We start from the raw sequence: 17,780 nt of genomic DNA, 5'->3' as shown, positions 1-17,780 counted from the left end.
CATTTAATTTTCATGACTCAAGACTGGGAAATTAAAGGAAAAATAAGTACTACCTTATCATGGAACCAAATCGGCCTACCTTATAAATTTTAATATAAAATATATAAAAATTAAAACTTTTATCTTAATTTCACGAGATCATTTTTAATTTTTCTAATAACAAAGTCAAATGTCAATGTCAAAGTCAACTTTCCACCCTTCATTCTTCCCCGACGTGATCAACATGGGCGGCGGCATTGACTCTTGGTGGCTTCATCCACCATAGGAGGGCGGCGATTTCAGCTTAAACAAATTGCTTTGATAGTTGATGGGAAGAACCCCAAAAAAGGCATTATGAATTTTTAAAGTATCAAGCTATCTAAAAGGAGTAAACGACTGTAGAGTTGGTGGTTGAAGACTTGGCAGTTGGGACCCAGAACTATCTAGATATAGCAACTCATTTTACTTGCCTAATTAATTCTTTTTTCAACTATAAATCAATCCATGTTTGTCTGGTAGATTATTCGGTAATCCCTGCCTCATCCTTTAGCTCAAACCTCTGGTCTAATCTCTATGGCTAAACAAGAACGAAAGGGTGAGACCTGTCAGGTAATGCCCGTCGCCCCATTCAATGCAAGAATTATTTTTTTCTTTCTTTCTTTCATTGCCACTGTGCATATTTGTCGGATTCTTTGGCTCACTTTCGGGCTGCTCATGAACCATCTCTATCCCTTCCCAAATAGAAAGTAAATCAAAATGAAATCAATTAAAAGGTAGAGAAGCGGCAGAAGATGTTAGGTTTGGAGGCTGTTAACAGTTAATTTTGCTCTTTGCGTTCAAAAAGGGTCGACACTTTCCATTTAATACAAAAAAAAAAATTTCCCAATGTATTTATTTATCATGTCAGTATAAAATAACTAAATAATATTCTTAATTAATTAAAACCCCTAAGCTAACAGGTGCACAATTAAAGGAGTATAAAAGATGAGTCTGTTGACTCAAAACATTACAGAAATATATAAAAATCATTTGCTCATCTTATTTGGTGAGCGAACGAGTTTGTCTCTTTTAAAATATGATTCAAAGATTAGTCAGAGATTTTATTCAACAACTTAAAAGGAGACAATAATTAAAAGCATTGCCTATTGCATCAAATCTAACCTATGTTAGAGGGAAATCTAAGATACAAAGGAGGTCAGTTTTGTCACGTACGATAAATTCCTGGCCTGCTCTCTGTTGTAAGTGTAATTCTGAGCACAAATCATGGATAAGATTCATGCATCTCATTCGCCATTTTGCAGGTGTAGATAATTAACACATTGAATTCATTTCCACACGTCTTACTTAGTTATCATTCCAAGATATAGAGAGATATAGGGTACATATGCATGCGTTGTCTAGTGAAAGCAATCTGTTTCCGTTCTTGTTCAATTAACTTAACTGCTATCAATTATCAAATATTTATATCAAATCACAAGAGAAATATTCTGTGGTCCCCAAGTCTACTGAACCCCATAGTATCTCAAAGAAAGTCCTATCAAATTATGCTCATCCCCTTTGGAGATATTGATCTTATCTTTTTTGATCTTGATTATTTGCGTTGCCACATGTCAACTTATTAATTTGGAAGGACAAAGAAAGAACTAGAAGCCTGGAATAGAAATGGTTTCCATTATGATAATCTTTTAGATGTCTAATTAATAATTAAATTAATTATATTCTATATGATCAAATCTCTATTTCAAGCAAATGCCACGCATCTACACCCAGGTGAAAGCCTCTTCACACTGACTCAATCTCCAAGTCTAACCTATGGCTAGTGCATTGGGGGACCTCAGCCATGCCAATTCTTTCTCTCTCTCTCTCTCTCTCTCTCTCTCTCCAATGGCCTCCACCAACAAATTCACGAGTTGATTAACGTGCATTATAATATTGAGAAACAATAGAAAAGGACCAAAGGGTTATCATCGTTACAACCAACCTGATCATGTTTATCAAAAAAGCTGCAGTACCAAATTAAATTATTTAGTGTGAAGCCAAACAGCGAATTGACCAACAGCAACGTGATAATGGGGCATTGCCCATCCTCTTTTGAGCAAAAAATTTGACCGATTGGTATTTAAAAATTAACAAGCAGTAATAGTTTTGTGATCGGCCTTTTTCCCATCATCTTTGTCATCATTGAGTAGACACCAGAGATTACGAGGTGCTTTAGGGTTGACAATTTCGATGTAATGGCATCCATGTGTTCACTCACAAGCCGGTCCACGTGTACCGACTGCGAAAATTTTATACGCAATTCGAGGCCACGAACTTTGTCTTGGCGGAAATTAACACTTCACCCAACAAATAATCAAGCAATTTAAATTTTTTACCACATTTTAATTTAATGAACATGAGGTTTTTTTTTTTAATATATTTTTATCATATGATAATCTATCACTGAGAGATAACAACGAAATATGATATTAATTTTTTTAAAAATGAAATTGTAACTGAAAATGATAAGATGGATTGTAACTAGAGAGGTCTTATTATATTTAAGTTCACAATATATTCTTAATTTAATAGATGTGAATGTTTTTGATATTTGCTTTGGAACTTTATGCAAGTTTAATCAGCGAATTATCTGCTTAAAGATTCTTAAAAACTTCAATGAGAAATTACTTCAATTGGCTGCTAGAGAAATTATTTATGAATAATTTAAAGCTTACATTTTCATAGACAAAGTGAATAAAGATGGAAGAAACAACGAAAAAGTACTGTTAGCACTTTCAACTCTTTCGAGAAATTTCGATTATAGGTTAATGGGGGGGATATTGGTACGAAGAAACAGACATCATCTAGAATATTCTTTCATACTGCTGAGTCTAAAAGTCACTTCAAGTTCAAGCTAAGCTAGTTTTTGCTATGTCCAAGCGTTCTGGCTCATTTACTTCCTAACCATAACACATATATAACGTCCTAATGAGTTTATAATCTAATAGAATATAACGTAATATATTTTTCAGTCGTATACATATATTTCTCTAATCATGAATACGCGGAGAAGGAATAGAAACATAGAAACAAAGTTATTGGTTTTATTGGGAACCCTAAGAAAATGACACATGATGAAGTACAGAATCAGATATTCAAACTTTTACCTGAGACATAAAATAAAAATTAAAACCCTAATAGTAGTTTAAAATATTTAAATTCGATATGCCTGCTCACATGCAATCCTAAGGACCGGCTTGTTTTTTAAAATGGAATGAGGACAAATATAAAGAAATGTTACAGAATATTGGAATCGTTGCATGTTAATCTGCAAAGATCCTGCAATATACTAACGACTTGCTTGTAAGTTGGTTAATGGAAGGTGAAGGAGGGTGTGAGGAGAGAGGAGCAGCGACCATGTGACTCTTTCATGATTGTTTCGAAAGGAAAAAGGAAGTATCGGCAGATGGAAAATTGGGTCATGATGTTTTTATTTATGGTGACTTTCCTTCTTCTTCAAATCAGGTTCACATGAAGAGGTCAGACCAAACTTGTGGAGGAGAAAGTGAAAAAACAAAGGAGGAGTAGAAGGAGATAAAATGAGAGACAGAGAGAAAAAGAGATTTGGGTAGCGAAATGATTGAGTCATCCTTGGGTGCCATCAACAGAGGGTAAGAGGAAAAAGAAAAGAAAAAAGGGATTGCGGTCGATAGAGGTCATTGGCTTCATTGTCAAATTCAAGAGCCCCCAATAAGAAAGGGTTTTTGTTGGTTTCTCATAAATGGCCAAAACAGATACAGTGGACGAGACCTTATCAGCTTGTTGTACTTGGGAGATAATTTCAAACAACTACGGGTCCAGACTGCAGTACAAGCATGTAAGAAATATCAACAGTCCAATGACTTAAGCGAATGGCCAAGGAGCCAAGTCCTCTTCCTGTCTCTAGTTAAAGCCCAAGAAACAGTAATCATAAAATTTTTTTTGTATGAAATAATTTACTATAAAATACCCATCTTTTGCAGGCAATTCTTTGCTTGTTTTTTTCTTCCTCAAAAGTAATAATGGAGGGCCTAGCTATTAAAGGCCTTTCAATGAATCTGTAAAAACTTTGCAGCTTTAGGTACTATGAATTCTTTGGCCGAAAGGCAACCAATTAAGTGCATTGAATTCTCCTTAAGAGACTCAACAAAGTAAAAAGGAAACGAAGGTGCAACTCCTCCCCAATGACGAAACAAACCCTAGCTACATGATACACACTCTCTTGTTTCTTTCTTATGCAAAAAAGCTAGCGAACTAGGTCACTGATCCAAACATTTCAGCCTGGAAAGAAAATTCACTGTTTTCCAGGGACCAATTCCCCAAGGACTTGAATAGGTTATCCAACTTTTGTTATGTCAGTCAGATGATCCAACATATTTCATGCACGAAACCTATCTCATCTGTCATGCATCAAGAATTTTTTCTCTTATCTTGCAAAACTTTGGCCTAAATATGTCCAATTGAACTACTAGGAGGACAGAAAGGGGAGGCAGACACCGGATTGAAGAGAAAAAAAGGCTTAAAAACTTGTGCCACCGAACCAATTTGATTAAAGTTACATTATTTTATTATTAACAACTTACTGAAAGAAAAGTGAAAGCCATACTTCCAACAAAATTCATCCATGACCCTCGAAAGAAAACACTGGGATAAACAACTTATGAACATTTGCTACTATCAACACAGACTCGACACAAACTCTCTTCTTTTTTTCTTTGTGGGTTTTCTTTTTTTCAAGTCTTTTTGTTTTTTTAGCACATCACATCCTTGAGAAGCTTGTACCTGCGTGTCGTAGGCCTTGGAGAAGGAGTCCCGCTGCTCTTTCCTTTCTCAGCGCTCTCGTCTCGATCTTGTTGCTTGATTTTGTCAGTACCCGAATACTCGGATCGGTTTGTAATTCCAGTTTCGTTTCCGGTTGATGATTTCTTTGAAGAGCTTCCGTGCCTTGAGCTTCTTTCCTCGCTTTGGCACCAATCACACAGTTCAATTGGCTCTGCCAACTCACTGTAATAGTTACTGCAATACCTGCCAGATTCAATAAAATCGTTTTAAGTACAAGTGTCAAGCCATAAAATATACTAGAAATTCGCATGGGTATGATGAAAGCTGAACTATATTTGTAAGCTTTGGAAAGAATATGATTATAGGATGATGAACATGTCCATGATGATGATTGCCTAGGATGTTTTCACTGGTGCTATTACGAAAGCATGATGTTTGGTGGTGGTTGTTGGGTGGTGCTGCTTGGTGGAGATGGGTATCCAGTTATCTACCGGTGATGATGATAAGATGAATTCAGTTAAGGGTAGCTATCAAGCCCATGATGATGATGATGATGATGATGATGATAACATATGCATACATGATGATGATGATGATGATGATGATGACGATGGTTAAATGACGACAAAAATTCATACGAATGTTGAAAACGGTGGCGGCATTTGTTGCAGCGGAAGAGCTTGTCAGGGAAACCAACGTCGCCGCACATGCAGCAAACAGTTTGAAGATCCACCATTATTGAAGGCTTTGAATTTCGCTGAATAATTAAGAGAACAATACGAAGAAGAAGATGATTTGATTGAAAGAGAGAACCCAAAAAAAAAGAAGCCCAAGAAAGAGAGATAACTACAAGAGAGCCATATCTATATATAAAGAAGGAGTGAAGGTTTCAGAGTCGGTGTATAAATCCCATACATTTTTACTTTTTATATACCAAAAAGGAAAAATAAATTAATAAATATAATTTATATATATATATATATATATTCACAGGTAGACCACAGGTTGCTTGCAGTCGCTTTCAGTTAGAGAGAGAGAAGAGAGATGTGAACCTTAAAATTTATGTCCTAAAAAATGACAGTTATGTCCTGGGCTGGGCTTTGCTTTTGGTTTCTTTTTCTTACCTATTCTTTTTTCCCATCTTTTGTCCTTTTCTGGTTCTTTGCCTCTTTGCCATTTATAATTGGGGAACCACCCACGCTCCCCCCACTCTGTCCCTCTCCAACACCTTCCTAGGTATCATCAAAACATGTGTGTTATTCAAATAAACTACCCATTTTTAAAAAATTATTTATTACCTTTTTATTATTATATACTTTGAATAGTTTAAGCAATGATTAAATCAATTAGTGGTACTTGGTTTGATTGTCTTGCAAGTTTAATTAACTTTGCAATGTGTTAGTATTTTTTTTTTTAATTTAGAGAAAGGAAATTTGAATTTTACTCTAATTAATAAATCAAATATTCAAATATATGTATTCATTTATTATATAATAATCAAACAAAATCAAGTATTAATATTCAAATTTTCAACATATGAATTCAATTCGAGTTTTATCATTAAAGAGAGTTTGCGTTGGTATCTCAATCTCTCTTAAATAAATTGAAATTTTTTTTAGGTATCAAAATCAAAATTACCCAAAATCTAAGCATTTTGATTCTCTAAAGTAGTGCTTTGAAAATTATATATCATAAGCTTTGTTCTTCTCTATTTTGAAAAGAAAAACGAACACACCATCTTCATACTTAATAATATTTCATAACATAAATATTGCCATTCGCAAGTATGTTTTCTTTCATAAAATTGGTGCCCATCTTTTTCTTATTTAAAAACAAGCCACCTTTAAGGATTAGTTAGTTATATACATACTTTTCTTAGGACCTTATTACTTTTCGATTAAAAACCAATTATTGTTGATTAATACTAAATTCGATGTATTTGTCTACGCAAAGACTTGTTTAATGCATACAATACCATTCTATTGTATACATAATTTAAAAAAAAAAAAAGAAACAAAGCATATCAAATGCTAACTAGTGATTTCTACTATTACTAAAAAGAAGAAGGAAATAATTTTGTTTAAGTAAAGCGTGGTGCTACGCGCGGATGAAGAGAGTGGGGGATGGAATTCGTTGGAAACAGCGAAGTGGTGAAACAGTGAAAGTGAAGGGTGAAACATGGTCAACTTGGTTCAGCTTTCTGCCTTGTTGTCGTTGTTGACAAAGCGTGGGACGCAACTGTCATTAAATTAATTGGCGGTGGGGATTTTGGGGAACGGCGAAAAAATCCCCCAGTACTACTGTTTAGTGACCTTTAAACAAAGTCCACAGCATCATAATCAAAAGTGGAAAGGCAGGCAGCCCTCCGTGCTTCGCCATTATGCTCCGCAGCTCCACGAAGCTCGCTATGGATTCACCGCATCTTGACCGTTGTTTAATATAAAAGATAAGGAAATCAAGAATTGTTAAAATAAAGTCACCAATGACCAATAATATATGATATTTTTATTTAAAGGTTAATAAATTATTTTATAAATTAAAAGAAAATTTTTAAATATTAAATTGTGTTAAATTATATTTATTTAATTAAATTTATATCTTTATTATACTTAAATAAATTTTTATCTTTTAATTTAAAAAAAAAACTTATCATTATGCCTAATATAAATCAACATTTTCTATTTAGATAATAGATGAATTACCAACATGACAACATCATAACTAACGTGATTACATAATTGATATGAAATAAATTATTCGATTACATCATATTACATGAGTATAAAATATGAGTTCCCATTAAATTTGACTGTTTCATTAAAATTACTTGTATAAATGAATATAGTTTAATAAATTTTTTATTGTTTTAAACAAAAAAGTAAAAATATATTCAGTCAACATCAAGCTCCCCTGACAATCCGATGAAAAAGGCCCCTGTTAATCGGACGATGAGAAGAGGAACGGGGGTATGAATATAATGGTATGAGGGAAAACACAGACTAGGGCAGGAAGCTGATAAGCATAACGTGGGGCCAAAGGGAGCTTTTACATCTGCTTTATGTTTACGAAAATTGACATGCGGGACGAAAAGCAGCCGATGTGTTTGGGCCTCCAAATTCCTCATTTGCGATGTGTGCCATTATATAGCAAAGAAAATGGTTTTGACGAGTTACTAATAAAAGTTGTTTGGTGGCAGGAATGATTTTGTATTGATTATGCCCATTTTAAATAGCTGAATTACCAGACAACTTCCACACTAAAATATATTATTGGTCTTTGGTCAACTAATAATTTAATGTAGAAAAATTAATGAAAAAAATGTAAGACCCCAATTCCCTCTTCCAGTCCAATTTTGTTTTCCCCCCTCCACTAGTGGCCATTTATTAGATTTTTGGGTGCCATTCACCTCATTAATGGTCAAAAACAAATTGTATTATGACATGGGCTCTTTGCCAAGAGACAATATATCTGATTTTGTATTGCTTCAAGAATCTCTATATTCTTGATTGGTTTTGTTGATTTTGATTTTAAGATTGATTTGAGTTCGATGAATGACGTATTTTAAAATTTAAAGTTATTCGGGTCAAAAACATTAATGATCTCTTTTATAGTCAACAATTCAACTATAATTTTCAAATTGAAATAATTTATTGACGGATATTTTACTCTCTTCTATTCAAATGCATACAAAATTTTTTATTTTTTTTCAATTATTTTGACTAATGATTCACACGCATATACGCGATGATGTTATAAAAAATTTTACATTATTTTTCTTTCACTATATATTGGACTTATTCCCATTATTTAAAATGTGATAAAATAATTTGTTTTTTTTGTTTCTCTTTTCGATATGCGACCTTTCTCCCATCCTTTTCAAGCCCTAGAAGCGTGAAGCATATGCCACCTCTCTATGCTAAGGGGAAATTATATATATTTTTTGGTTAATTATTTATTAAAGAATTGTGGCCTACGATTGAAGAAGAAAGGAATTTAATTTAAACTAGAAATATTCCATTTCAACGTCGAGATTTATGCTCTAAATTCCCATGGTGGGCTCCTAATGGTGACCTTTGCTTGTACCTCGGCATTGATGTGGCATCATTCTGATCATTTACATGACATGCTTTAGGGTTCTTCGGCAGAAATTGTCAATTAATTTTACTTATATTTTTTACAATTTTATGTATAATTAATAGTTTATTTATATGCATGTAAAATTTCAAAATATTTTGATATTTTTGTTATATCAGTTGAGAATATTACCTTTTCTAATATAATATTAAACAATAAAAATTTTATTAAATCAACCAGATATTCAAATATTTTTAATTAATTTAAAATTTGGCATACATGATCTATGTGAATAAAATATAAAATCTAATATATGATTAAATTAACCAAATAAGAAAAATATAAAACAAAATTAAATATATATATATATACACGTCTTAAATCTTGACTGTGATATAGAGGTAATAATTATGAAATAAGCTTGAAGTATGTGGTTAAAATTCATCATTGAAATAATTTGGGAGACTTCATGCAGCACCAATAATAAATAAAAAATTAAAATAATTATGATAAATATCAGCAACCAAATCTCAAGTTCCATCACCACTTGCGTAGGCCTTTTTCAAGAGATGTCAAAACCAAGATGTTGGCTGAGTTTTCAATAATTTTCTAATAAATTTCCCAGGTCTAGTTCCATCATCATTTGGTAGACTTGGTTTTCAGCATGTCAATGCTTTGGATCTTGGGTCACTTTCTGGGTATTTCCTTTTTCCTGTTTCTCTCCAATGGCGCAGCCAGGTAATCATCCACATCTTTGAGGAATAAAAAAGTCATCCTCGGCTTGTGGAAAAAAATTAAAAACAAAATAAAATAAAATAAAAGTCATCATAGACTTTGATTTGTAATTGACATTTCAATTTTGCCAATAGATACCCTAAGTTTCAAGCAAACTGAAGATATGGGATAACATTACCCACTTTACAAAATTTAAAATAAACGAAATAAAAGGGAATTATCTGTCATTAGATACCTTTTTTCGTAATTCACGTGTATCTTCCTTTTCATATGTAATCTCAATGAAAAGAAATTTATGTAATTAATTAATTAGTTAGGTACTTGGTAGGCTGATGTTGATGCATAATGGTGACTATGGCCCTGTGGGTGTGCTGATGGCTACAAGCCGAAGAAGAGTTTGGCAAAGCTACCGCGGGCATGCCTTTTGAGATTAGGTTTTGGCGGAGTTAATCAATTAGATAATTAACGACTGGGATTCAAACAATCAATAAGAAAAATACTGGTCCTTTTCCTCAAACTAACTTGATCAATGGTCATCATTGTTTACAAAACTTAACTATACTAATCTTCCTTTCCTTCAAGATGTCAATTGTCATTAATATGTACAATCAGTTATACATCAATGAATAATGGAAATGGAAGTCTAGCTTTACCATTACGTAATCATCAATAATTAAGATTAAAAGTACATATCTCATATTTAGAGTACTTTAGCTTAAAGTTTTTTAGTAGTCTTTTAATTTTTTTTTCCTTAAGAGACAGAAAAAATTTATTAGAGCAGAAACCCAGAATATAAAACATTACGGAATGATAGAAAAATCGATATTTTTGTTAACCCGTGAATCATACGAAATTAATCATGTATGGTTACAATAAACACTCATCCTTTCTTTCCTCTTACACTCGAGAGATCATGCTGCAAATAATGAATAGAAAGATAGGAAAATTAAGAGATGGAAAAGCATTTTGGTTTCCTCATAGGGATTGAGGAAGAGAAGAGAAGGAAAAAGAAAAACTTAGAGTCCCAGCAAAATGTCCACATCCAAAAAATTTTTGTTTTGATTATCAAAAGGATTTGCTTCCACCGTTGTCGGGATCACATCGATGTAGATTCGAATCTAACTTAAGTTAGTGTTTAGGTTACTCGGATTTGAATGATTTAAGAAACCATTACAAATCTTTCAGCTAGTCAACTATAATTAAGATTAGAAAGGAAAAAGAAGGAGAGATTATTGGCCTGCAACTTCCAACGATAATGCAACGTAACAAGGACGTCATTTGTGAATTAAAAGTTTGTGGCCAACTAGCTTAATTTCATAGTTTATTTTAAAGACTTGTTGGAGAATGAGGAAGACCCAAATAAAAATTATATTCGCTTCATAATCAGATATAATTATATAAGAATAGTTCTGTGATAAATGGTACCATCGAAGACAGGGCAAGCCAAGTTATGTGTGGATCGAGTTCATGAAACTGTTACAATTTTTTGTTTAATTTTCTAAACATAAAACATATAGTTAGGGGGAAAAAAGGGTTTAATCATGCATTTATGTTTATATTTCATGTTTCGTAGTGATACAAAAGATTTGATTATTTTAATATTATTTATTGATTTTTTTTCATTTTTTTATGATTAAAAGTGATTTCTGTAATTTTTATACGTTTTTTAAATTATAAATTATTTTATTATATTTCAAAAAATAAAACATATCTCCGATTATATTAAAAGTACCAAATGCAAGATTCGATATATCTGCTTTATGAATTTTTTGTAATGACTTTCTTGGATTGCTTATCATGATACATAATTAAGTTGTGTGATTGATTGTGATTTTACTACACCCCACGTCAATAAAATACTTTCTTCCCTTAAAATAGAAACAACTAAAACCTCGTTAAAGGCCGAGAAATGCATGCATGTGATAACAAGTGGGTGCAATATTGATAAGATTTATAGAAGGCAGCGGAATGTTCTCGGTATTAAATCATGAACGCACATGGTTGAAACTTGAATTAACTCTTTCATCTTGATGAATGTAAATACAAAAGATGTAGTTTAGGAGTTATTCCATGCATTCCCATGTAGTATATTTACATGTAGAATGGGGACGTAATGCTAAAAAATTTAAAAGAAAATGGTGAGGGTCGGGGGGGTTATGCATGTTCATTTCATTCTGATATACCTGAGAGCTGAAAAAGGAGGAGATCCAGGAAGCCAGCATGCAAGGACACGGCAGGTTTTGTGTATGTAAAGCACACGCAAGTGTAGCCCGCAAGAAAAGCAGCTCTGTCATTGCTTTTTGCTGACGCCCTACAACCATGGATCATTGGGACCACCAGATATCTGCGCCAGAATTCCATAATTGGGATCATTTACAGTCTGTTGCACTCAGATTTCTTTCAGTGCTCTACATCCACGTGGCAGACATTAAGGTATACTATAATCTGCACTTATTACTATATATATATATATCATCAGTTGCTCTTTGATGGGATGAGAATGAGTAGTAAGTGAACATGAATTCAATCCTCTCGGATTAATTTAAGTCAGATTAAGATATTTTATCAATAAATTTGGACAAGATATGAATTCGATTAATCATGCAGATTTGGCCAAACTCAACTCGTTGGTTCAAGTACAACGTCGCAGTCACTGCAGAAGCCAATTGAGTTGCAAGCCTCCCGGGTACAAATAATAGAGGCAAAAATCAAGTGAATATTGAAAAAGCTTGGGCTGCATTCATTGCACGAGCTTGCCAACCAGGGGTGGGTTTTGTTCAAACATTTAACAACTGTTTACTTTGAAGAAAAATGGGAAGCTGAAATCATCCATGAACTAAGAATCGATACAAAAAAGGGTCATCTTTTCATGTGTGTTGAAAGGAGTTGAAGCGTCATGGAGGAAAGTACAAACTTGACTGTTTATGCAACGTGAAGTACATGTTTGAAATTGGTTATTTTGGCTGTTTTTTTTTTCCAATATGCAATCAACCACTTTCCAAGTGCCGATTTTAATCAATCTATTCCACCCAATACGATAATAATTCTAAATCCCCACGTAATGACAAGACCGATCCCGTGGGTCAACATCTTCATAGTATCATATTCCCTTGTTGGTAGATTCATGTGACTATGTTCATATTTTATAATTCACAACAAGAAAATCAATCACGAAAATATATTTATATATATATATATATATATATATATTAAAATTTTAAATCTTCTTCCTTTTTGCCAACCCAACTTTCCAACACTTAACAAAGTTATGCCATAATTTTTCCTTAGAGAAACTGAATAAAACTAGAAAATTGCTAAGTACGAAAAAAGAGAAAGTTGCCACCTTATTTTTCTCTAAGTTCGATCTTGTTATTGTTGAGGGAAAAAAACACATAAAAAAGGATGAAAAAAATGGGATTCTAAAGTAGAAATGGAGGTGGAAAGGGTGGCTGTCTGAACCGAGTTCGCCGACATAACGAAACTTTGACAGCAAAATTCATGAAAACCAAGGGGGTGGATGTGCATCAGTGTCAAGTCGAACGTGACACCTACGCAGGGTGGGGGGAAAAGGGTCCAGCATCGTAAGGCTAAGAAGCAAGGGAACCCCACACAAAATCCCCCCCACCCTGTCACCCTCCCCATCGCCCCTCTCTCTGTAATTTGGCACTTTCATTTTTCTTTTCACGTATCATGCTGTGCCCACAAGCCCAACAGCCACCCCTCTTGCCTGGGCATTTCGGGGAGGGGATTTTAATTCCGTACAGCCAACCCCCCATGGGACACCGTTATGAAGAGGAGCCAGAGGGACGATGTACCCCCATTTTGCAATAAAAGTGTGCTTCTTTTGGTGGGCCTACCCCGTACCCACCATCCAAATTGACTCCTGCAAATGTTGCCATGAAATTTCATCTACCCTTGGTCGGTCGGGTCCCATGCACCCGCCATTCCATGTGAATCACGATCGTCGGTGGGCCTCCCTAGATCTGGCTGAGTGAAAGCTTGGGTCCGACCCAGATTCTACGTACACATTTGCTCTCCATACGAATTAGTACTAAGCCTATTTCGCCATCTACCCAGTACCTCAAACAATAGGACTTTCCTCTGTTCCGTCTACCGTTCTAAACTTTTGGATGAGTAATTCTATTTCCATATATTCAATTCCAACTCATTTATGTCTTTTACCAAGGGGAGCAGCTGGATGATGATTGCATATTGAATTACTCCAAGTTACTACTTCTAGTCACGTGCCTAAAATATAATTTCACCTTGCCATAAAGACCAAGACACTGGTCCATCTCTGGCAACCAGGTCGTGCAAAAAGTTGGGGATGGTGTAGAGAGGTACGGACACGAGGGGTAGAGAAGGAAAAAGATGTTTCAAAAACAGGGAAACTGTAATTAATCCTTACCTAGTTCATGTCACGGTTGTCTCCTCGGAATCCAATCAAGTTCCAAGTCTAATCGATTTATATCCAAGATATTGTACAGAAAGTGGCAAAAAAAAAAACACGAAAGAGATAAAAGATTAATCAGTCAACGGAAGCCATAAACAAATAGGTGAAAACCTGAACCCGTGCACAAAACTGAGGGTCCCAATTCTCAAATGCCAAAGCCTAAAGCAGGCAAAAAGAGGCTTCAAAGTAACTTTTTCAAGAATAAGGCCGCATATTCGTGCCCACAAGCGACGGCCCAAAGCTATTGGAACATAAGATTTTGCACTCATGCTTAGTGCTTAATGCATAAACATAAGATGTGCGGCCCCACATTTTGATTTCCTGATTCTAAATATAAGGGCCTTGATTCCTCTGCTCCGATGCGTGGGGGCGCATTTGGGTTTTAATACTAATTCTTAACGCAATGCAAATTCGAAAAGCCCAACAATAAAATACTGGAATGTTGTCTCTCCCCTTTGGTTTAGAGGGAGGGAAAAGCATGGGTTGTCTTTTCAGTTATCAATAAATAATTTGAGAAAAATGTAAGAGGATCAATGTAAGGCCACTGCCTATATTTCAAACCTGCTGTTAAACTACAGCTTTTGGCAACTCTGACCTACATATATAAAAGAGAAACAGAGGAAGAGGGAAGGAAATAACAAGGAGTTGAGTTAGGTTTTCGTACTGAATATTGGTCCATCTGTGTCTTTAAGCAGCAAAGAGAACTTCGCTGCAAAGGAAACTAATTGAACAATATTACACGTCATACATTTCAATATGCATGTACGTGAGTGTGTCAGAGGGAAAAGGGAGCACTATTGATGATGACTATGCAAGCAACACATCGATATAAACTTGAATATTAGAGGACCACTCCTGAAGAAACCAATTTCACCTGGATTTTCCTCACAGTGATGCAACCTTTTGTCTTTATGGTGCAACCTTAGCTTCAAAGAGTAGAAAGCTTGAAGAAAAGCAATAACGTACAGAAAAAAGCTTGAAGAAAAACATAAGAACTGGAGTATTTATGCACCACACATAGTACACAGGCTGAACAGCAATAATGCAAGTCGTAAGAACTACTAGATAGGTTCAGAAAGAGCTATTATGTGTATAGTAAAACTAATAGTCTGTTACGTCTCAGCAAGGGGCTTCAAAAGTTTATTTCCAGGAGGCAAGCTCTGAATGACATCAGAGAGCAGAATTTAGCAAATAAAAGCTAAACCAACAAACTGGTGTGGACATACGACAATATTATCACAGCTTAAAACTGTCTAAATCATGCAAACAATAACGGAAAAATTAAACTAAGAATGGTATACAACTTCATCCAATCATAAGGAGAAAAGTCCACCAAAACAATCATCACAACTATCCTTCCCAACCCTGAAATTTAGAATCCATAGATACAGATGCGAACCTGTTTATAAAATTGGCTAACTAAAACCATTAGACAACCACTTCATCAGAAAACCTACTCATACGAGCACAGAGTCCAAAAGCAATAAAAGGGAAAAAAAGAGAAACATGAAATGGGATAAAAAGTAAATAGAATAAGTAATCTAATTTTAACCTTTAAGGAGATCAATAAATAAATTCATTCCATGATGCATTACTGTCAATTGATAAAACTGCAGCCACGCCCTTGAGATGTCATTCACAAACCAAACCCTAAAAATTTACAAACAAGCATTATATTTGACAAATTTGCACTTCAGGCTCACTTTTAAGGAGAAATAACAAAATTGCAAAACTATCCTGAAAGGTCATAAAAGTTTTTCCTCTGTTCCGTCTCTCTTTCTGAACTTTTGGATAAGTAATTCTATTTCCCTACATTCAATTCCAACTCATTTATGTTTTTTTACCAAGGGGAGCAGCTGGTTGATCATTGCATATTGAATTACTCCAAGTTACTACTTCGAGTCACGTGCCTAAAATATAATTTCACCTTGCCATAAAGACCAAGACACTGGTCCATCTCTGGCAACCAGGTCGTGCAAAAAGTTGGGGATGGTGTAGAGAGGTACGGACACGAGGGGTAGAGAAGGAAAAAGATGTCTCAAAAACAGGGAAACTGTAATTAATCCTTACCTAGTTCATGTCACAATTGTCTTCTCGGAATCCAATCAAGTTCCAAGTCTAATCGATTTATATCCAAGATATTGTACAGATAGTGGGAAAAAAAAACACAAAAGAGATAAAAGATTAATCAGTCAACGGAAGCAATAAACAAATAGGTCAAAACCTGAACCCGTGCACAAAACTCAGGGTCCCAATACTCAAATCCCAAAGCCAAAGCAGGCAAAAAGAGGACATTCATGCCCACAAGAGATGGCCCAAAGCTATCGGAACATAAGATTTTACACTCATGCTTAGTGCTTAATGCATAAACATACGATATGCTGCCCCACATTTTGATTTCCTGATGCTAATTATAAGGGCCTTTTTGTTCCGATGGGTGGGAGCGCATTTGGGTTTAATAATAATTCTTAATGCAATGCAAATTCGAAAAGCCCAACAATAAAATACTGACATGTTGTCTTTCTCCTATGGTTTAGAGGGAGGGAGAAGCATGGGTTGTCTTATCAGTTATCAACAAATAATTTGAGAAAAATGTAAGAGGATCAATGTAAAGCCACTGCCTATACTTCAAACCTGCTGTTAAACTACAGCTTTTGGCAACTCTGACCTACATATATAAAAGAGAAACAGAGGAAGAGGGAAGGAAATAACAAGGAGTTGAGTTAGGTTTTCGTACTGAATATTGGTCCATCTCTGTCTTTGAGCAGCAAAGAGAACTTCGCTGCAAAGGAAACTAATTAAACAATATTACATGTCATACATTTCAATATGCATGTATGTGAGTAAGTCAGAGAGAAAAGGGAGCACTATTGATGATGACTATGCAAGTAACACGTCGACATAAACTTGAATATTAGAGTATCACTCCTGAAGATTTCCTCACAGTGATGCCACCTTTTGTCTTTACGGTGCAACCTTAGCTTCAAAGAGTAGAAAGCTTGAAAAAAAGCAATAACGTACAGAAAAAAGCTTGAAGAAAAACATAAGAACTGGAGTATTTATGCACCGTACATAGTACACAGGCTGAACAGCAATAACGCAAGTCGTGAGAACTACTACATAGGTTCAGAAAGAGCTATTATGTGAATAGTAAAACTAATAGTCTGTCACATCTCAGCAAGGGGCTTCAAAAGTTTATTTCCAGGAGGCACGCTCTGAATGACATCAGAGAGCAGAATTTAGCAAATAAGAGCAAAACCAACAAACTGGTGTGGACATATGACAATATTATCACAGCTTAAATTGTCTAAATCATGAAAACAATAATGGAAAAATTAAACTAAGAATGGTATACAACTTCATCCAATCATAAGGAGCAAAGTCCACCAAAACAATCATCACAAATATCCTTCCCAATCCTGAAATTTACAATCCATAAATACAGATGAGAACCTGTTTATAAAACTGGCTAATTAAAGCAATTAGACAACCACTTCATCAGAAAACCTACTCATACGAGCAAAGAGACCAAAAGCAATAAATGGGAGAAAAAAGAAACATGAAATGGGATGAAAAGTAAAAAGAATAAGTAATCTTATTTCTACCTTGAAGGAGATCAATAAATAAATTCATTCCATAATGCATTACTGTTAACTGATAAAACTGCAGCCACGCCCTTGAGATGTCATTCACAAACCAAACCCGACATATTTACAAACAAGCATTATATTTGACAAAT

General features: G+C 34.6%; 1 protein-coding gene across 1 annotated transcript; it reads right to left on the bottom strand.

The window, feature by feature from the left end:
* Positions 1 to 4,541: 4,541 nt before the first annotated feature.
* Positions 4,542 to 5,668, bottom strand: LOC18614392 (uncharacterized). The gene is made up of 2 exons (XM_007052141.3): positions 5,418 to 5,668; positions 4,542 to 5,022 (listed from the first exon to the last, which is right to left on the bottom strand). Exons 1-2 carry the CDS (start codon positions 5,513 to 5,515, stop codon positions 4,749 to 4,751), a joined length of 372 nt encoding a protein of 123 aa, XP_007052203.1. The 5' UTR covers positions 5,516 to 5,668; the 3' UTR covers positions 4,542 to 4,748.
* Positions 5,669 to 17,780: the final 12,112 nt, after the last annotated feature.

The sequence above is a fragment of the Theobroma cacao genome, chromosome 1, assembly GCF_053813885.1.
Source record: "Theobroma cacao isolate CCN51 chromosome 1, ASM5381388v1, whole genome shotgun sequence".
NCBI classification, from domain to species: Eukaryota; Viridiplantae; Streptophyta; class Magnoliopsida; order Malvales; family Malvaceae; genus Theobroma; species Theobroma cacao.
Note: the sequence above shows the minus strand (reverse complement) of the source record. Positions and strands in the feature narration are given on the sequence as shown.

What these genes read in the sequence shown, in the direction of transcription:
- LOC18614392 (XM_007052141.3), bottom strand. Translation starts at nt 5,515, where the DNA reads ATGGTGGATCTTCAAACTGTTTGCTGCATGTGCGGCGACGTTGGTTTC. An exon ending in CGCCACCGTTTTCAACATTC is followed by an intron (nt 5,023 to 5,417) that starts GTATGAATTTTT and finishes TGAATCTGGCAG; the next exon opens with GTATTGCAGTAACTATTACA.